Raw genomic sequence first — 14,965 nt, 5'->3', positions numbered from 1 at the left:
TGATGGCATCGCTGCTTAGTACTCAACATTATAATGTCGATTTTGGTTAATTCTCCTGATTTAGGGTAATAGATATTCTATTATCTATAACTGAGGTGTACTGTATGTGGATGTTCTTCTGCTTCATGCCATAGAGAATGGGATGAGCCCTGATCCCATTAAGAAAATGGTATTAGTGTGTCCAAGTGGCCCAATAACTGCAATCACTAGGTATGCAGCGAACATTCAGAAAAAATCTTCAAAAAGAGGTACAGCTTCCTATGTTCTGCTCACAAAATGTGTTGCAGAACAGAAATAGAATGGTCCTATCTGTTAATATTTTAAAAACAGCAGAAATTACAAAATGTGTGTGGTCCAGAGGATAAGGCAATGACATGATACAGTGTGTAATATGTGCCAACACGAACATGAACCTTTATTGACATTTGCCATCTTTGTGAGAGCAAAATACACAGTGTTGCTATGAAATGCTAGTTTATCACATTCCTCACAGTTTGAATAGCATTTCTTTATGTAATGTAGATGCACTGATATGTGTACAGTATATACCATATACAAGTGACTTAAGGAACACTTTACTTAGTACCTCTTGACTGGTTGCCAATCAATCTGGTATCCAATGTTCAATATGATAATCACTATAACACTGATTATTTTATAAAAAATCATGTCATAAATATTCTCCAAATAAAATACTGAAGATTAAAATGAATTATATCAATCAATTGACTGAATTGATTCAAATATTTACATTATTATCTCATAATACGTCTTCCTCCATGGGCCCTTACAATGTTTACAGTTTTACATTTTTCACATTCAGTAACCCATTTACACACTTGGTATTCTACCAGAGCACTTGGAAGTGTAGGCCGCCAGTGGACTGAAGTTCTTAGTCTCGGTTCTCCATGCTCTACATCAAGGTCAGCATCAAACTTTCTCAAAAAATGTGTCTGAAGACTAGCAGATTAGCACATGTTTTGGTCATGTCCAAAGTTGCATACATTCTGGCAATCCATCTTTAAGACCCACCTCCATTAATTGCACTATTTGGTGTGGCCCTGGCAGGTGCCCCTCTCAATAGCTACAAAATTAATATGTTGGCCTTTTGTTCTCTCTTGGCCACACTGTTCAAATGAAAAGACCACATCCCGCCAACATATGGTCACTGGATCAGACAGATCATGTATCATCTTAGATATACTGTACTATCAGAGGTTCTACTAGGAAATTCTGTGCTATTTTGCAGTCATAGCCATCCTTTGTTGAGGGTGTTGAAGTTGACAACATAACCCATTATTTCTGTTTTTCTCACCTTCTTCTTTTTTGGATGTCTGATGTAATTGTTCAGTATTTTGAGTGGGGACTCGGGGTGGGGGTTGATAGGAACCTGTTGGTTATGCTTTTTCTGTTAAAGTTGTCTTTTTAATACTTGTGAAAAACTGAAAAAGACTTTGTTAAAAAAAAGAGTAGCTGATTAATTTTTTTTAATGATTATGATAATGTCTGTTGTAATAATTAACAGGGCATAACATCCCTTGATAGTTCACAGGGCTACAATAAACCCTGGCCAAGTATTCTTTAGCTTCCACAAAAAGGCCAATAGTCAATTTAAGACCAGACCAAAACAGGTTTGTTCTTAATGAGCTTGTATGGCATATGGTGTCTAATTGTGGTCCAATATCAAAGGTGCCTTTTTAATTAGTAGCTGAATGACACCCCAAACAAAAGGTGATGGGGAAATAAAGGGAAATTTAGAGTTATTGTTAGACTAAAACCTAGATTTTGTGCAAGTTTAGAAAGCCATGATGGACTGTGCTTTGAGAGCACAGGATCTATGCTTTAAGCTTTTCCCTCTTGAAAGGGATTTTAATTAGAATGCTATATGGCACCCCATACAATTGCCATATAAGTCATATTTAGGTTGTGAAAATGTGTTTTTGTCCATTAGTAAACATGCCTTCAAAAACATTTTACTGTAGAAAAGTGTGATCTGGATGTATTGACAGTATATCTGGAAAGTTGTGACTCGGGGGTTGTAAAAAAAGAAAAAGAAACTGGCCACAAATTTACTGCAACAGTGTAAAACTTTGCAATAATGTTTTGTGCTTGTTGTCTTGCTCTCAATAGCACCTGAATCAGGAACAATGCATTCATAAATGCATCACTACTTTTTGATTGTATTTGAGACACTGAGGACACAAATCAGTTAATAAAGCATAAATAGACTGATTACTTGAAACATGTAAACCTAAACAATGTTGTAATTTAAAAAATGACCTAAAATACCTTAAAATGAAAAAGAAAAGCAGTACCTTAAGGCTTTAAGGCAGGAATTAAAATGGCTAAATCCTGATGAAACTCAATTGCATGATTGCAATTGAGTGAAGGTACACTCAAGCTAACACGTACCATTCTCCAAATGTTAACACAAACCTTTTCCCAAAGTTACAGTTGTCATCATTTCTTTAGCCCGTAGAATGGCTTTGGTACAGTCTTGGCCACTACTGAGTCCAACAACAGAAGGTTCAAATGCTCCAGAACCAGATCAAAGACTGCTGTGTGCATGAATGCAACAAGGCCCAAAAGCTTTCCTCACAACTCTTTCCCATCACGATGTTGGTCTGAAAATTGCCAAAATCGGCCAAAGCAGTGGGTGTGTGTGTTTTGACGTGCGTTCATCACACTAGAAAGAAAATACTAAATACTCAGAAATACTGAATATGGCCTAACGCTCACAAATTGGCAGAGTTAGTGGGGAGGGGCAGATCCTAGAGGGGTATAGCAGGTACAGGAGCTCCACATCCTTCTGCAACGCGTTCAGTTGCTGTTGCCACGAGCACTGCGCTGCTTGCTCATGGTACTCAACATCTGGCTGATGTAGGAAGTAAGGAGGTCATCCATCTTGTAGCCCTGCAGGCAGCCAGCCACATATGCCTCCATTAATATCACTGGGCATTACAATATCTAACTGCCATCATTCATTTACTGACTTAATTGCTTTAATTAATTTAATATACAGCTTCTGTTTTTATTCACATATGTCTATTGCTGTTCTGGTTGTGTACTCTATCATGCTGTTCAGCACAATAGCTGTTTCTTACACTGGAACCCACAGCCACCTAACTCTTATACATAGGAACAATAACAGATTTGCTGCTGATATATATCAGCATATATATATATAATATTTCATATCAGTGTTTGGTTATAGAGTAGAGTGCTCTCACTTTTACTGTTAATGTTAATGTCGGAAAGAGCAGGTCTCTTACCAGTGAGGTCTCACACAGAAGCTTGCTGCCCCGCACCAGGTTGCCGATGGTGATGTGGAAGTATGTGTTGCCACTGCTCCAGTTGGAGATCTTGGTGAAGGGATGTGTGGTTAAGATGTCCTGCAAGGAATCAGAATATGAGCACATCTTGCATGTGGACACACATGCACAAGCACACACACACACGCACACGCACACGCACACACGCACAAGCACGCACGCACGCACACACACACTCACAGAAAGCTACAAAATTTCACCCACCTTGGTTTTTGGGTCTATTAAACTGACTCCATGCTTATTTATTGCTATCACCAGGATCTCGGGGAAATTTGGCTCAGTGGTTTGCTGTGAAATAGATTTTTGAAAGTCAAATAAAATGGCTCAGTTAAATTGTTTCCAATTTTTTAATGAGTCTATTAGCTTTAGGTTCAGCCATTTATTGAAGTAGATGTAAAATTAACAATATATGCAAAAATATATAAACACAGACTACCTTTACTTCAAAGAAGGCAGACCCAAATGTGGGCCACTTAAAAAGGATTTTCAGGAACATGAGCTTGGCCTCCTCTCTGGATTTTCCTGCCTGTTTGTTGAAGTATCCCACAATACACTGCACAGAGACACAAGAACCAATGAGCACACAATAGAAGAGACTTCAGGAGACATGAGAACAGGTCAAGCCACTGAAATCAGACTGCATTCAGGGGTAAGGTTCAGGTGAAACTGGACTATAAATCTGGACACCCTATTTACATTGACCTAAATCAAATCACCAGTGTGCACTCTCAGCCTATCAAGAATATGTAAATATCTTTTAAGTTGCTAGTGAACAAGCAGATAGTTCTTTATTTGGTGTAAGCAGCCATGATTTACCATTGATAAAAACACCACTTCTACAATGCTTAATGTGGTTTATGCATACAGTATTACACTGAAATTTACAATGACAAAAACAGTAAAATATGTATCGACCAGTAGAATTTATTTTCCACACAATGTGATTTATGCAGCACTGTTATGAAGATTGGGCTGCAGGTGGAGAAACAGTGCCAGATGATACTGGACATGTTCATAGAGTAAACTTTTCATAGAAGCCTTGCACTCACTCGCTTCCAGTCATCAGGCGAGAACTGGCGGATGAGATCCTGGGGCACCATGTCTTTCAGCATCTTAGGAATGTTGGGAAAATGAGACTTGTCTTCCTCAAACTTGACACGGTAGATGAGGGCCCCAAGCTGGGCGACCTCCTCACGTGAGCACTTGTGGTAACCTCGCAGGTATTTAGGAAGTTCCTGGACAGGGAACAACCATGAGGGTGAGTGTGTCTTATACACAGAGAAACACACTCATGCATGTATTAACAGGCATGTATACTGAGCCATTAATCTGCTGCTCACCTGGTAGTAATGGAACATACAGTCAGCCATGGAGTCTTTCCCTGGGACAGTGTTGGTCCATAGTTTCTTCATGAAGAACACCTGATAGGTCAATGGAGGCACTACACCTAGAGGAAGAGTAAAAAGATGGGATTGACATCAGATTAACCAGTGTGAGCCCTAGAGATCTGCTGTGGTTTAACTGAATGTACTTCACTACACGAGCTAGAGGGTTGAAGACACTCAGAGCCTCCTTTGAAACTATGCTTCCTCATCCTGCTCTTTAAGAACACTCATATAGCTTATAGCAAAAATGAAACAGGTCTAAATCTTAAGTACAAATACATAAGAATAATTAAATCAATTTCAGAACAGAAACAAATGCAATTCCAAAGTTTATATACTGTAAACTTTTGGTCTCAACTGTAACATAGATTAAGAAACAGAAAGATACAGTAGGTATACTTTACCATCCTTTGCTGGTCTGGCTTTTTTGATCCAATCAGTGAGGTGTCTGACGAAGTCAAAGAAGAAATCACCCTCTGGTACACTGATCACCTGATACACCAAAAGAATGACAAAATAAACAGGTAGCACTTTAAGAACAGAAATTGACCACAAATCCTATAAATCTTAATATGGTACATGGTGATAATCACACCTCAATCTGACAGCAAAAAATTACATTGAGTGGTAGATTGATTAAATAGTAACATCATGAAATGATGAATCGTAAATATTATCAATATTATCTCTTTCTTATATTTACATTCATCACAACTTGACCTGACTGGATCACATTTCAGTCTCACAATCGGCAGGTGGAAATGTCGCCTGCGGCTTGTACGGTACCTTATCGGCGATCTTCACAAACAGACTGAAGCCCTCTGAGGACTGGAGATGTAACCTGCTGGAGATGCGGACACAGAAGTCCTTGGCCTTTGTGCTTGACTCCACTTCAAAAACCTGAAAATTACATTTGTTTTCACTTTATTTCATTATTCTTCAGAACTTATTTACATTTTTTGTAAACAAAAAAAAGGAACAAAATTTGTTTACATTTAGTTACTGTATCTAGTGGCCTATACAGCCATCTACTAAACAGAAACTTATATACTCTTACCACTCTGTACATGTGCAATAGGTCACTAGTTTAATTCCCTGTTGGGTTCACTACCTCCTCCTGTTAGCGACATTCCAGCAGTCACGTGAAATCCTCACCTCGTCTGTTTCATCAGGGAAGAAGACTTTGTGGAAGATCTGGGTGGTCTTGTGCTGGATGGCTTCAACCTCCACTAAGTGTGGGGGATACTTCCTGGACCCATTTCTGGTTCACGATAAACAAATAAAAACAAGATGGGATGACTAGTTGGATTAGAAGTTTTTGTGTGACACCAAAGAAATCAGAATAAGAAAACTCTACAGCCCTTAGTGCATGTAGGAATTTGATACCCTGTGTTCAAGTCTCTGCATGCTTACATGCATCCATTTGAATAGGATTGCTAATTTTAAAAATTTCTGAAAAGACTTACCGCAGAGCTTTCTGCAGCCGCTGCATACAGTCGGGGGCGAGGGGGTGGTGCTTCTTGGATTGCAGGAACCTCTGGACATGGGGCAGGAGCACAGTGCTGGGAGGAAAGAGCCCTGTGCACAACCACAGCAGCTCCCAGCCCTTCTCCTCACTGTATCTGTTAGGACAGCACAGAGATGCCTCGCTGTGATCTACACACAGCTGTGCCTCACAGATACACTTTCAACACATAGCATAACTCACAGAAAGCACACAAAGTACACCAAACACACCAAGGCCCCCCACTGTGGTCACATCCATACAGATACAGAAACACAAACATCAACATATGCTGCACTCTGATGAGCATACAGAGACAATGGAGAAAGTAATCACTGCTGTGAATATACACAGAACATGGGAACAAATGTGGACGCACAGAAACACACAAAACACATGAACAAAGAAAAATGAATGCTCGCTGTGATACTTGCTAAATACCCACATAAAAAGGGTATGTAATCAGTGTACTTGAAAAAAGTGAAGTCCCTATTTTGACTTCAGGAGTACACCTCATTACCCTTACTCTTGTAATTTCATTTCCAAGATCTGTTCTATTCCTACAAACTTAATGAGATTTGGCCCAATGCTTTATTTATTTATTTTTAATCTGTTTTTTATGGATAGTCATGTCCATGTCTTTCCAGGACATGTGCGTATATACCCTTGGAGAACATTAGTCATATAAGAAATCTGAACAGTGTTGTTTTTTCATGATCTCAGAAGATAGCTGTCATGATAGATTACTTACTTGACGTGGTTTTCTGTGAGCTGTTTGATGATCTGGCTGAAGATTTCATCTTTCAGAGGCTCCGCCTTCAATGCACCTTCAAATATCTGGTCAGTGAGCTCATTTACAGAGCGCGCTCTTTTGGATGGGTAATCACCCATGTACTTCAGGATAGGTACAGCAGTAGCTATCAAGGAAGAACACACTGGAGCAGGAGTCATGCATACCGAATATCAAATACCTATACTAATGCATACAATAAAACATGAAGCATGATGAGACTATGAAGAGATCCAATGCAAAGAAGTGTGAGGCTAAGTTGAGACCCAGTGTAAAACAGTGTGAAACTACAGTGTGATCTCAGTGTAAAGGATATAGATGAAGGCCATGCAGGCCTCCTGGGAGAGCTCCTCATGGTTAAGAACCTTCTTGAGTAGTGGTTGCTTGATGGGATCCCTGGTGCAGCACCACAGCTGATCCTTCACCCGGCCCTTAGTGATCATCACTCGGCTCAAAGTACTTTTCTGAGGGGGTCTGTGGAAGAACAGAGGGCTTACAGCAGCATGGGGTTATAGCAACACCGTGTAAGAAGGGTTCTGTGCATGAGGCCAACTGGGTACCTGAAATAGTCATATGAATACTCCTCCAGGGTATAGGGCTTAACCTTCTCCACTCCCTCAGCCAGCACTAGCTGCGACAGGCTGATCGAGGGCCTACGCTGTTCTGGGGACATGGTGACCAAGGCCTGTGTCACAAAGATAGAAAAGGATCGCAGAGGACTTGTCACACAAATGAATATCTGGGTGGGACTAAGTTAATGCACACACTTTGTTTAATTTATGTACATTTTACTGCATGTAAAGGATGTGCAAATATTGACAGACAGACGGAGGGATGTGTAAGAGATTACTGACCACAAGATCGTACTGGGGTCTGGTGACACATGGGAGCACATAAACTAGGTCGGTTGGGAAGTCACCGCTCTCTTTAGTCCTGTCGTTGACACCATGTGCCCATCCCGAATTCATCACTTGCTCGCCGGTGAAGTCCTGGTCTAGCAGAATGAGGTCACCTTTAGCAAAGCTGAGGAACATGGAATCCTCCCTAGCTGAAACACACAGAATTCCGGGACCATTGCAGGCAGTCAGCATCACAGAGTTTTCTAGAAAAGACACCATTACAGATATGGAGGGGTAATTACAGTTGGTGCATATGATGGTGCATAGTGGTGATAAGGAGTGACGTTTTTTTAAATATGTGGCACATGCGAACTGTGGACAAGCTGTCAATAAGAGGGGTGCTCACGTGCATTGGGGCTATCCAGCAGAGTGACCACAAACTTTGACTTCCTTCGCAAGCCATCCAGGAAGGTGACCACGAGATCCCGTATATCCTCAGCGTTGTTAGAGGTGAAGGTGTATTCATCCCCTTTGATGGTAGCCAATGTGAAACTCTGCCCCTGGAGTTTACCTCCTCTTTCATAAAAATAAATAAATAAATAAATAAACATTCTGTTTTCTCTTTTGAAATCACGAGTTCAAACTGAAGTTCATTTGAGATTTAGAAAACAACTTGGAAAATGATCTTAAGCTAAAGTTTAAGTGTATATCCAAGCACATTTTTATAAATGAGGCCTCAGTAGTAAGAAGATTCCAGTGGCATTCTGAGCACCTATGATATCACTGTGACTAGTAGAGATATTCTGTGGAGCAGGGTCTTCACAGTCTAGGGAACAACAATACCACTGTAAAAGTAGAGAAACACTGCGCTCCAGTGAGATATTTGCAGTGGGTGTACCACACCTGCTGCTAGAAACTGCAGTGATCTCTGGGAAGGACAGCTCCAGCAGGACCTGCTCTTGTTCATCCACAAAGTAAACACCAGTCCAGTTCACAGCCACAATGACATCATTCTTTGGCAAGCTGGGACCTTGTGTAGAGGAAAAAATAAAAACGATTTCAATTGGACCGGAAAACTGATAAGGGGCTTAACAGGAAATGTGAAGGTAACCAGAAAACAAAGCAAATATTCTCCAGGACACCACTGTTCCTGCCTTTAAAAGCACTGAGCAGCTAAATATATTTCCATAGCATGCTGTTAAGTATGTTAATATGTACATATAAGTATGAGTTTGTTGTCACATGTAATAACTAAGGCTTAAATATACGTACCAGAAAATTTGAAGGCCTCATAGAATCGTGAAAAGAGCAAAGGCCACTTGAACCGAGTGAAATCCACAACTTCCTCCTTGATCCTCTGTGGGTCTATTCTCTTCTGTGTGTAGATTGCCTGTGGCCATAAGACCATTAAAATGATTGATGAAAGGAAAAGTTTGAGCCACATTAAAATTCATGACCATGTAAATTGCATCTGTAAGGGAAGAAATGAGTGAAGTGTGTCCTTGGAAAATGGGGAAAAAAGATAAATCCGTCCTATGATCACAGTGATTAGGCTGCAGTCTAATATTAAAATATCTTAATAGTACAAGTAATGGGACTTATCTCTGAGACAAGGAATAAAAGCACATGCATGAACACGCACATACATGCACACACACACACACACACACACCATGACAAGGGCACCTTTGCTGGGGTCAGTTGCTGAGTGACACCCATATCATTAATAATACCAAAGTGAAATGACAGGAGTCGCCCTTGGATTGGTATTGATTGGATGATGCCATTCTGTGCACTCCCACGTTTAAGGTGGGACAGAGCCATAGAAATGTATTGTTTATTCCCTACAGTCATCATGTGCCACCATTTGGCCACTGAAGCACATTTGGAGATGGGTTTCCTTTGCTGCATTGGCCTGCATAGATCATGTTTGTGACTGATACCATGGTGACTATGAAAATTATGGAAAGATATGACAAAGAGATTGAAAAGTGGCTTGTAGTTATGGGATAGCTTCCCTTGAGGCCTGGTACTGGTGCTTGGTGTTGGTTTGACTGGCAGCACCTTTTTGTGAGCAGTCACAATGAGCTGTGCCCATTTCTCCAAGGTCTTGGAGGAGCTGATCTCACGATCAGGGATGTAGGAGGGGACGAGGCTGAGCAGCCGCTCCTGGAGGATCTGAGCCCCATAGCTCACATAGTACTGCTGTGAGGCTAAGGCCACCAGGTCCTCTTCCTGAGACACAGAGAGACACAGAGAAACAACAGAGAGAATAGAGACACAGTGAGACAGCACATAGTGACGGAGAGAGCACAGAGACACAGAGCTCAACACACAGAGAAACAGCACACATAGAGAGCAGAGGCACAGAGTACAACACAGAGACACAAGGGGAGAGAAAAAAGTGCACACTGCACAGGGATATAACATAAATTGAGAAAAGAACATATTATCACAGAACGGTTAACCCAGGTTCATGCCCAACTAATATATACTCCAGTAGTGTTTTCTCAATATTACTGACATAGCTACAATCTGGATTTTCACCCAGGTAACATTTAACAATGTAATATCAACATATCAATCTGATTGAACTCAAACATTGCATCATACTTTATATTGTGTAGCCAACACTTCATACCCAACACTTGCTCACAGCTTTATACCCAGGTAATGAAAAGTATTCTCTTAATGTGATTATCCCAGCTATAACTGCAGATCTAAAAATGGGTTATGGCATTGCAATGTTTCAGGACAGGGGTAGCACCCCTCTCCCCAGTAGAGCCCCCAAGGTGTCACCTCACCCGGTCACAGCGGTACTCCCCAAATTTGACCCCGCGGATGGTCTGCTGGTAGATCAGGTTGGTGGCCACACTGTCCTCAGTTGGGTTGTGCCAGGGGGTAAAGATCTCCTTGCGGAAAAACAGCCTCCAGGGGGCGTTGCGCTCCTGCGCGCCCTGCTCCTTGGCATACTGCTCGCACTGGGACACCGCGTCCATCACATGGTCGTTCCCGCTGCCCAAAGAGGACACCTATGTGGAGTGGAAAGGACAGAACAGCCCTAAGCAGAGGGGTGGGAACGCAAAAACCTATGGCAGCGGCACTTAAATTGTGAATTAAAAGTGCCCACTGGAAGCCCATGGGGAAGGTTACAATGTAATGGAAAGTGCATTAGTAATATTATTATTAACTATTGATATAAATTAGTAAGAAAAATTGCTTTGCTCAAACAAGCAGGTACACCCTTCCCATTGATAAGTTTGTAGTACTGTAAGTTTGTGTTCATTACCTATTTCAATTTCTGCAATTTGTTTTGTTTACATTTGAAAGTTCAGGTGGTCCAGTGCGATCAATCAAAATGGTAGCGGTACAGGCAGCTTTGCAAAGTGGCACAGAGACATGAACCATCTAACAGAGGCAAGCAGACTGCATTAGGAGAAATGTGCATGTTGTCTGTTTATTATTAAACTGCACTAGGTGTGAAAAAAATAGCATGATTAGTGTTCTATACAGGCGGCAATGAGCAAGCAACAAATGCTATGGCTACTTGTACTCAGCAGTATGCAGCCATGTGTTTAGACTAATCTGGCCTTTCTAAGGCAGATTGTTCGGAACATTGTGCTACATAGTCGTTTTATGCACTCCACTGAAATTTTCATAATTGGTCTGTAGAAATAAAGGTTTTAAGAACCACAGGTCTGTAGGACTGCATGGTTGGTCGGTTGTGCAGTGTGGTACAATGGTCAGAACATTCAGGCTACAGTGGGGCAGAATGGTGCTTCTACCTTGTCAAACAGGGCAATGTAGATGGAGAAGCCAAATCGGTCTCTCAAGTTGATCTTTTCGGCGAGGGCGTTGCACAGCTCATGGGCTGTGGTGGCTGAGTCCGTCAGCAGGGTCTTGGTTGTGCCGTCCATGAAGGTCACTGGTAGCATGATGGGCTTTTTGGACTTTGTTGCCTGGGGAAGTGGATGATGACAGCATGCTTAAAGCAACCAGTTTCTCCATTCTGTCACCACACCAGAAGGTCCATTTGCTTGACTTTACAGTCAATTCCTAAACTGATGGAACTCACAGAGTCAAATGGATGGAGACCCGATGTGAAATTATAACAAGATTGAAAGTGGACTGAGATAAATGAGACCAGCACAGAGTGAGGGGTGGAGGGATGGGTGCACCTGAAGTTCCAACCAGGAGGGAGGCTGTGTCCGCGTCCCATTCATGAAGGTCCTTATCAATCTCTCCTCGCAGAAGGGGGCATAGCCAGGGGGACCTCCATTGATGAAGTTGCGTAAATACTGTCGGGTCAAGGAGATAGAAATTTCACTGCTTAATGAAACATCATTAACACATGAGGGCTATCTAATTCTCAGGTTTAAATGCTTCACTGGTCCTGAGATTTTCTGGCTGTCTCAAACTCAAATACAAAACATTTCAAACAAAGCCCAGAAATAACATTCTTTCATTTTATTTCCATAATCTAAGGGCCTTTGCTTAATTCTTTAGAAGAACAACAAAGAAGGTGGAGGACAAAAAGCATATTTGAGAAATTTCTTCAGTGGTTATTCATTGGTTTCCTACACCTCTTCCACTGCATAGAATATTCATTTGTTGACAAATTAATTTAGTTTTTCTTTGGTGTTAGAATGTCAAAACAGAAAGGAACCATCGGAGGTGTATTACATACATGATACACAAGTATAAGCACTAAGATGAAGATCTTTCTAGGATATAAACCAGGTCTGGTCTTACTCTGACAAATTTTTCAGTGGGAGCAAAGCAGCCCACACAGAGGGAGATGAGGATCCAGCCCCGGGTGTTGCTGGTCCTTGATGAGTTCTGTGACAGCTGCTTACATATCTGACAGTAGATCTCATCTCTGTGGAAAGACACAGAGAGGAACCAGCAATAACACAAAAAAATAATAACACCATAGACATATATAAGAAGTCTACTCTAGATTCTCTGGTACTGGGGTATATATGGTATTCAGAGAGAGAGAAAGAGAACCATTGCTTAGCTATGTTTACAACAAGGACATTTCATACATAGACATTTAAAGTATATTTAAAAAAAGGATGGAATTGCAATTGTAAAGATATGTGTGATGTCTCAGCAGATCTATGGTTGGAGAATGGGAAAGAGAAAGATGTACACACAATTTTAAGGAGCAGTATAATGAGGTCTTCTCACAGGAAAACATCAACTGCTTTGCTTAGTGTGTGGGATTTCTGTGGCAGGTGCTGTCAGAGATTTTGTCCCCTACCTGAGGGCTGGGCGTAGGATGCCGTTGCCTATGATGAAGTGCAGCTTTTCCAGGTTAGAGGTGGGGCGGTCCTCCAGCATACTGTTCACCTGTACAGTGTATTCGCCATCACTCAGACGCTTGGCCACCTGGGAGCAATCAACAGACTGTGCTTGGTTCTTATCCATGTTCAGTACACCCAGTATATGGAAATACCAAAACTGAAAATGTAATTGCTAATACTTTATTCAGAAAATAGTACTTTAAAATGAAACCCTGGAAGAGTTGCAAGGCAGATGTCATCCAGCTCTTTATCTATTATCAAAGTTGTCCACAAGAGGGCCGCTGTTGGAGGGTTGTTGTCCTGAGCAGTAGATGTGTGGCGGTTCACCCCCACATACTCACCTCCTCTGTGATTTTAGACTTTTTCTTGAGTGTGAGGGACACAAGCTTGTGGCGAACACTGTTCCTCTTCTGACTTTCATTGTGAGTGCTCTGTGTGGGAGACAACATTGGTCAGTTAAGTCACCCAGAATGCTGCATTATAGTGGTTTTGTTCTGTTACAGTTGTTTTGTTACAGTTCTGGCTAATGAAAGGCAGTCATCTTTATATGGAGGTCTGTTCATGGGAAAACTACGCTTCTATACCCTCTTCCATCTTGCTGAGATATGCCTCCTAGTGCCTCTGGTTAACCCCTACCAGGGGTACCAACTGATACAGTTTACCTGAAGCAACTCCAGTTTTTAACCCTGTGCTACGGTGTTATGAGGTCATAGAATCTACAGTTTTCTTAATTGGATTTCACATATTTTCTCCCAGTTATCCAGCAATACAATGACAGTGTTTCACTTAGTCATCCAATGATACCCGAAATAGGCGAGACTAGCCTCGAAAGCAAGAGTTCAGTAACAGGAATGAGCGGTCTTTTCTGACTTCAGCAAATAGAACTGAAGTAGGATTTCTAAGTTTTATGCACATTACGAGTAAGCTAACGTTACTGCAGGTACAGTATTTCCATTAAGTACGGTGGGTTAAGCAAAATAAATGAACACACTAAAATGTTAAAACTTGGCAGATATACCAATGTCATTCCTGAAAACAGATCTATTGCCGGCTCCTCAAACCTCTCTCTTTTTCCCATCCAGGACCCCAGCCCCCAACATTTGTCTCCTCACCTCCTCCTCTTCCAGGTCCTTTTGGTAGGTTCGCTTGCTCAGGGTCTCGTAGATCTTGGTCATGACCGGAATCTTCTCACTGCCGTCGCTGATGACCATCTGATACTTGGGCTCTGGGAGATCTCCCATGAACCTCAGAATCGTGATCCAGACGGCAAGGGCAGCCTGGGGAGGGGGAAGGAGCCAGAATGTGTGGAGCAGAGGTTAGGGATTCTGAAGAGCAGTGCTTAGTGCTTGCCTTCAAGCTGAAATGAATATGAAACTGATGCAGTGCTGTGCAGATATGGAAGGCAGCCCAGGTCACAGGATAACCCACCAGCTGATCTCCCTCGTCCTCATGGAAGAGCAGTGGCTGCTTGAGTGGGCGTCGGATGTAGGTGTGTGTGGTGGTGCCCTGGAAGTAGGTGGCAGCAAACTTGGCAAACTTGTACTCTGAAATGTCCTCTTCCTCATCATCTGGGAGTGGAAGGGACTCTTCCAGGTCTTCATCTTCCAGGGCCATTCTGGCTTGTTCCAAATCCTGTCCCACAGACACACACATACACACACATGCCATGACATGTGACATACAAATCATATGCAAATGAAAAATGTTATATGGCCAGTAAAGCCATGGTAGGTAAAATGAGGATATATAGGCATAACCTGAGACACAAATAGGTTTGAAAGTCAAATCCAAGTGACCCATTAACCA

The 14,965-nt window shown here is 41.8% G+C and overlaps 1 protein-coding gene across 2 annotated transcripts in view; it reads right to left on the bottom strand.

Annotated features, from left to right (window-relative positions):
- Positions 1-387: 387 nt before the first annotated feature.
- LOC135263170 (unconventional myosin-VIIa-like) overlaps positions 388-14,965 on the bottom strand; it is a 35,803-nt gene continuing 21,225 nt past the window's right edge. The window contains exons 23-48 of one of the 2 annotated variants that reach the window (XM_064350859.1): positions 14,588-14,791; positions 14,272-14,436; positions 13,501-13,590; positions 13,117-13,244; positions 12,603-12,729; positions 12,029-12,148; positions 11,636-11,809; positions 10,655-10,882; positions 9,915-10,085; positions 9,123-9,240; positions 8,754-8,880; positions 8,257-8,426; positions 7,866-8,059; positions 7,572-7,696; positions 7,328-7,485; positions 6,973-7,126; positions 6,184-6,339; positions 5,873-5,978; positions 5,504-5,617; positions 5,122-5,209; positions 4,673-4,779; positions 4,382-4,567; positions 3,769-3,885; positions 3,537-3,620; positions 3,273-3,392; positions 388-2,913 (exon numbers count right to left, since the gene is read on the bottom strand). In XM_064350859.1, coding sequence (XP_064206929.1) covers positions 2,821-2,913; positions 3,273-3,392; positions 3,537-3,620; positions 3,769-3,885; positions 4,382-4,567; positions 4,673-4,779; positions 5,122-5,209; positions 5,504-5,617; positions 5,873-5,978; positions 6,184-6,339; positions 6,973-7,126; positions 7,328-7,485; positions 7,572-7,696; positions 7,866-8,059; positions 8,257-8,426; positions 8,754-8,880; positions 9,123-9,240; positions 9,915-10,085; positions 10,655-10,882; positions 11,636-11,809; positions 12,029-12,148; positions 12,603-12,729; positions 13,117-13,244; positions 13,501-13,590; positions 14,272-14,436; positions 14,588-14,791 — 3,624 coding nt within the window. In that variant the 3' untranslated portion in view covers positions 388-2,820. Of the gene's footprint in view, positions 2,914-3,272; positions 3,393-3,536; positions 3,621-3,768; positions 3,886-4,381; positions 4,568-4,672; positions 4,780-5,121; positions 5,210-5,503; positions 5,618-5,872; positions 5,979-6,183; positions 6,340-6,972; positions 7,486-7,571; positions 7,697-7,865; positions 8,060-8,256; positions 8,427-8,753; positions 8,881-9,122; positions 9,241-9,914; positions 10,086-10,654; positions 10,883-11,635; positions 11,810-12,028; positions 12,149-12,602; positions 12,730-13,116; positions 13,245-13,500; positions 13,591-14,271; positions 14,437-14,587; positions 14,792-14,965 lie in introns of those variants that run through there. The other variant, XM_064350858.1, reaches the window with a different exon arrangement.

The sequence above is a fragment of the Anguilla rostrata genome, chromosome 9 (assembly GCF_018555375.3).
Source record: "Anguilla rostrata isolate EN2019 chromosome 9, ASM1855537v3, whole genome shotgun sequence".
NCBI classification, from domain to species: domain Eukaryota; kingdom Metazoa; phylum Chordata; class Actinopteri; order Anguilliformes; family Anguillidae; genus Anguilla; species Anguilla rostrata.
Note: the sequence above shows the minus strand (reverse complement) of the source record. Positions and strands in the feature narration are given on the sequence as shown.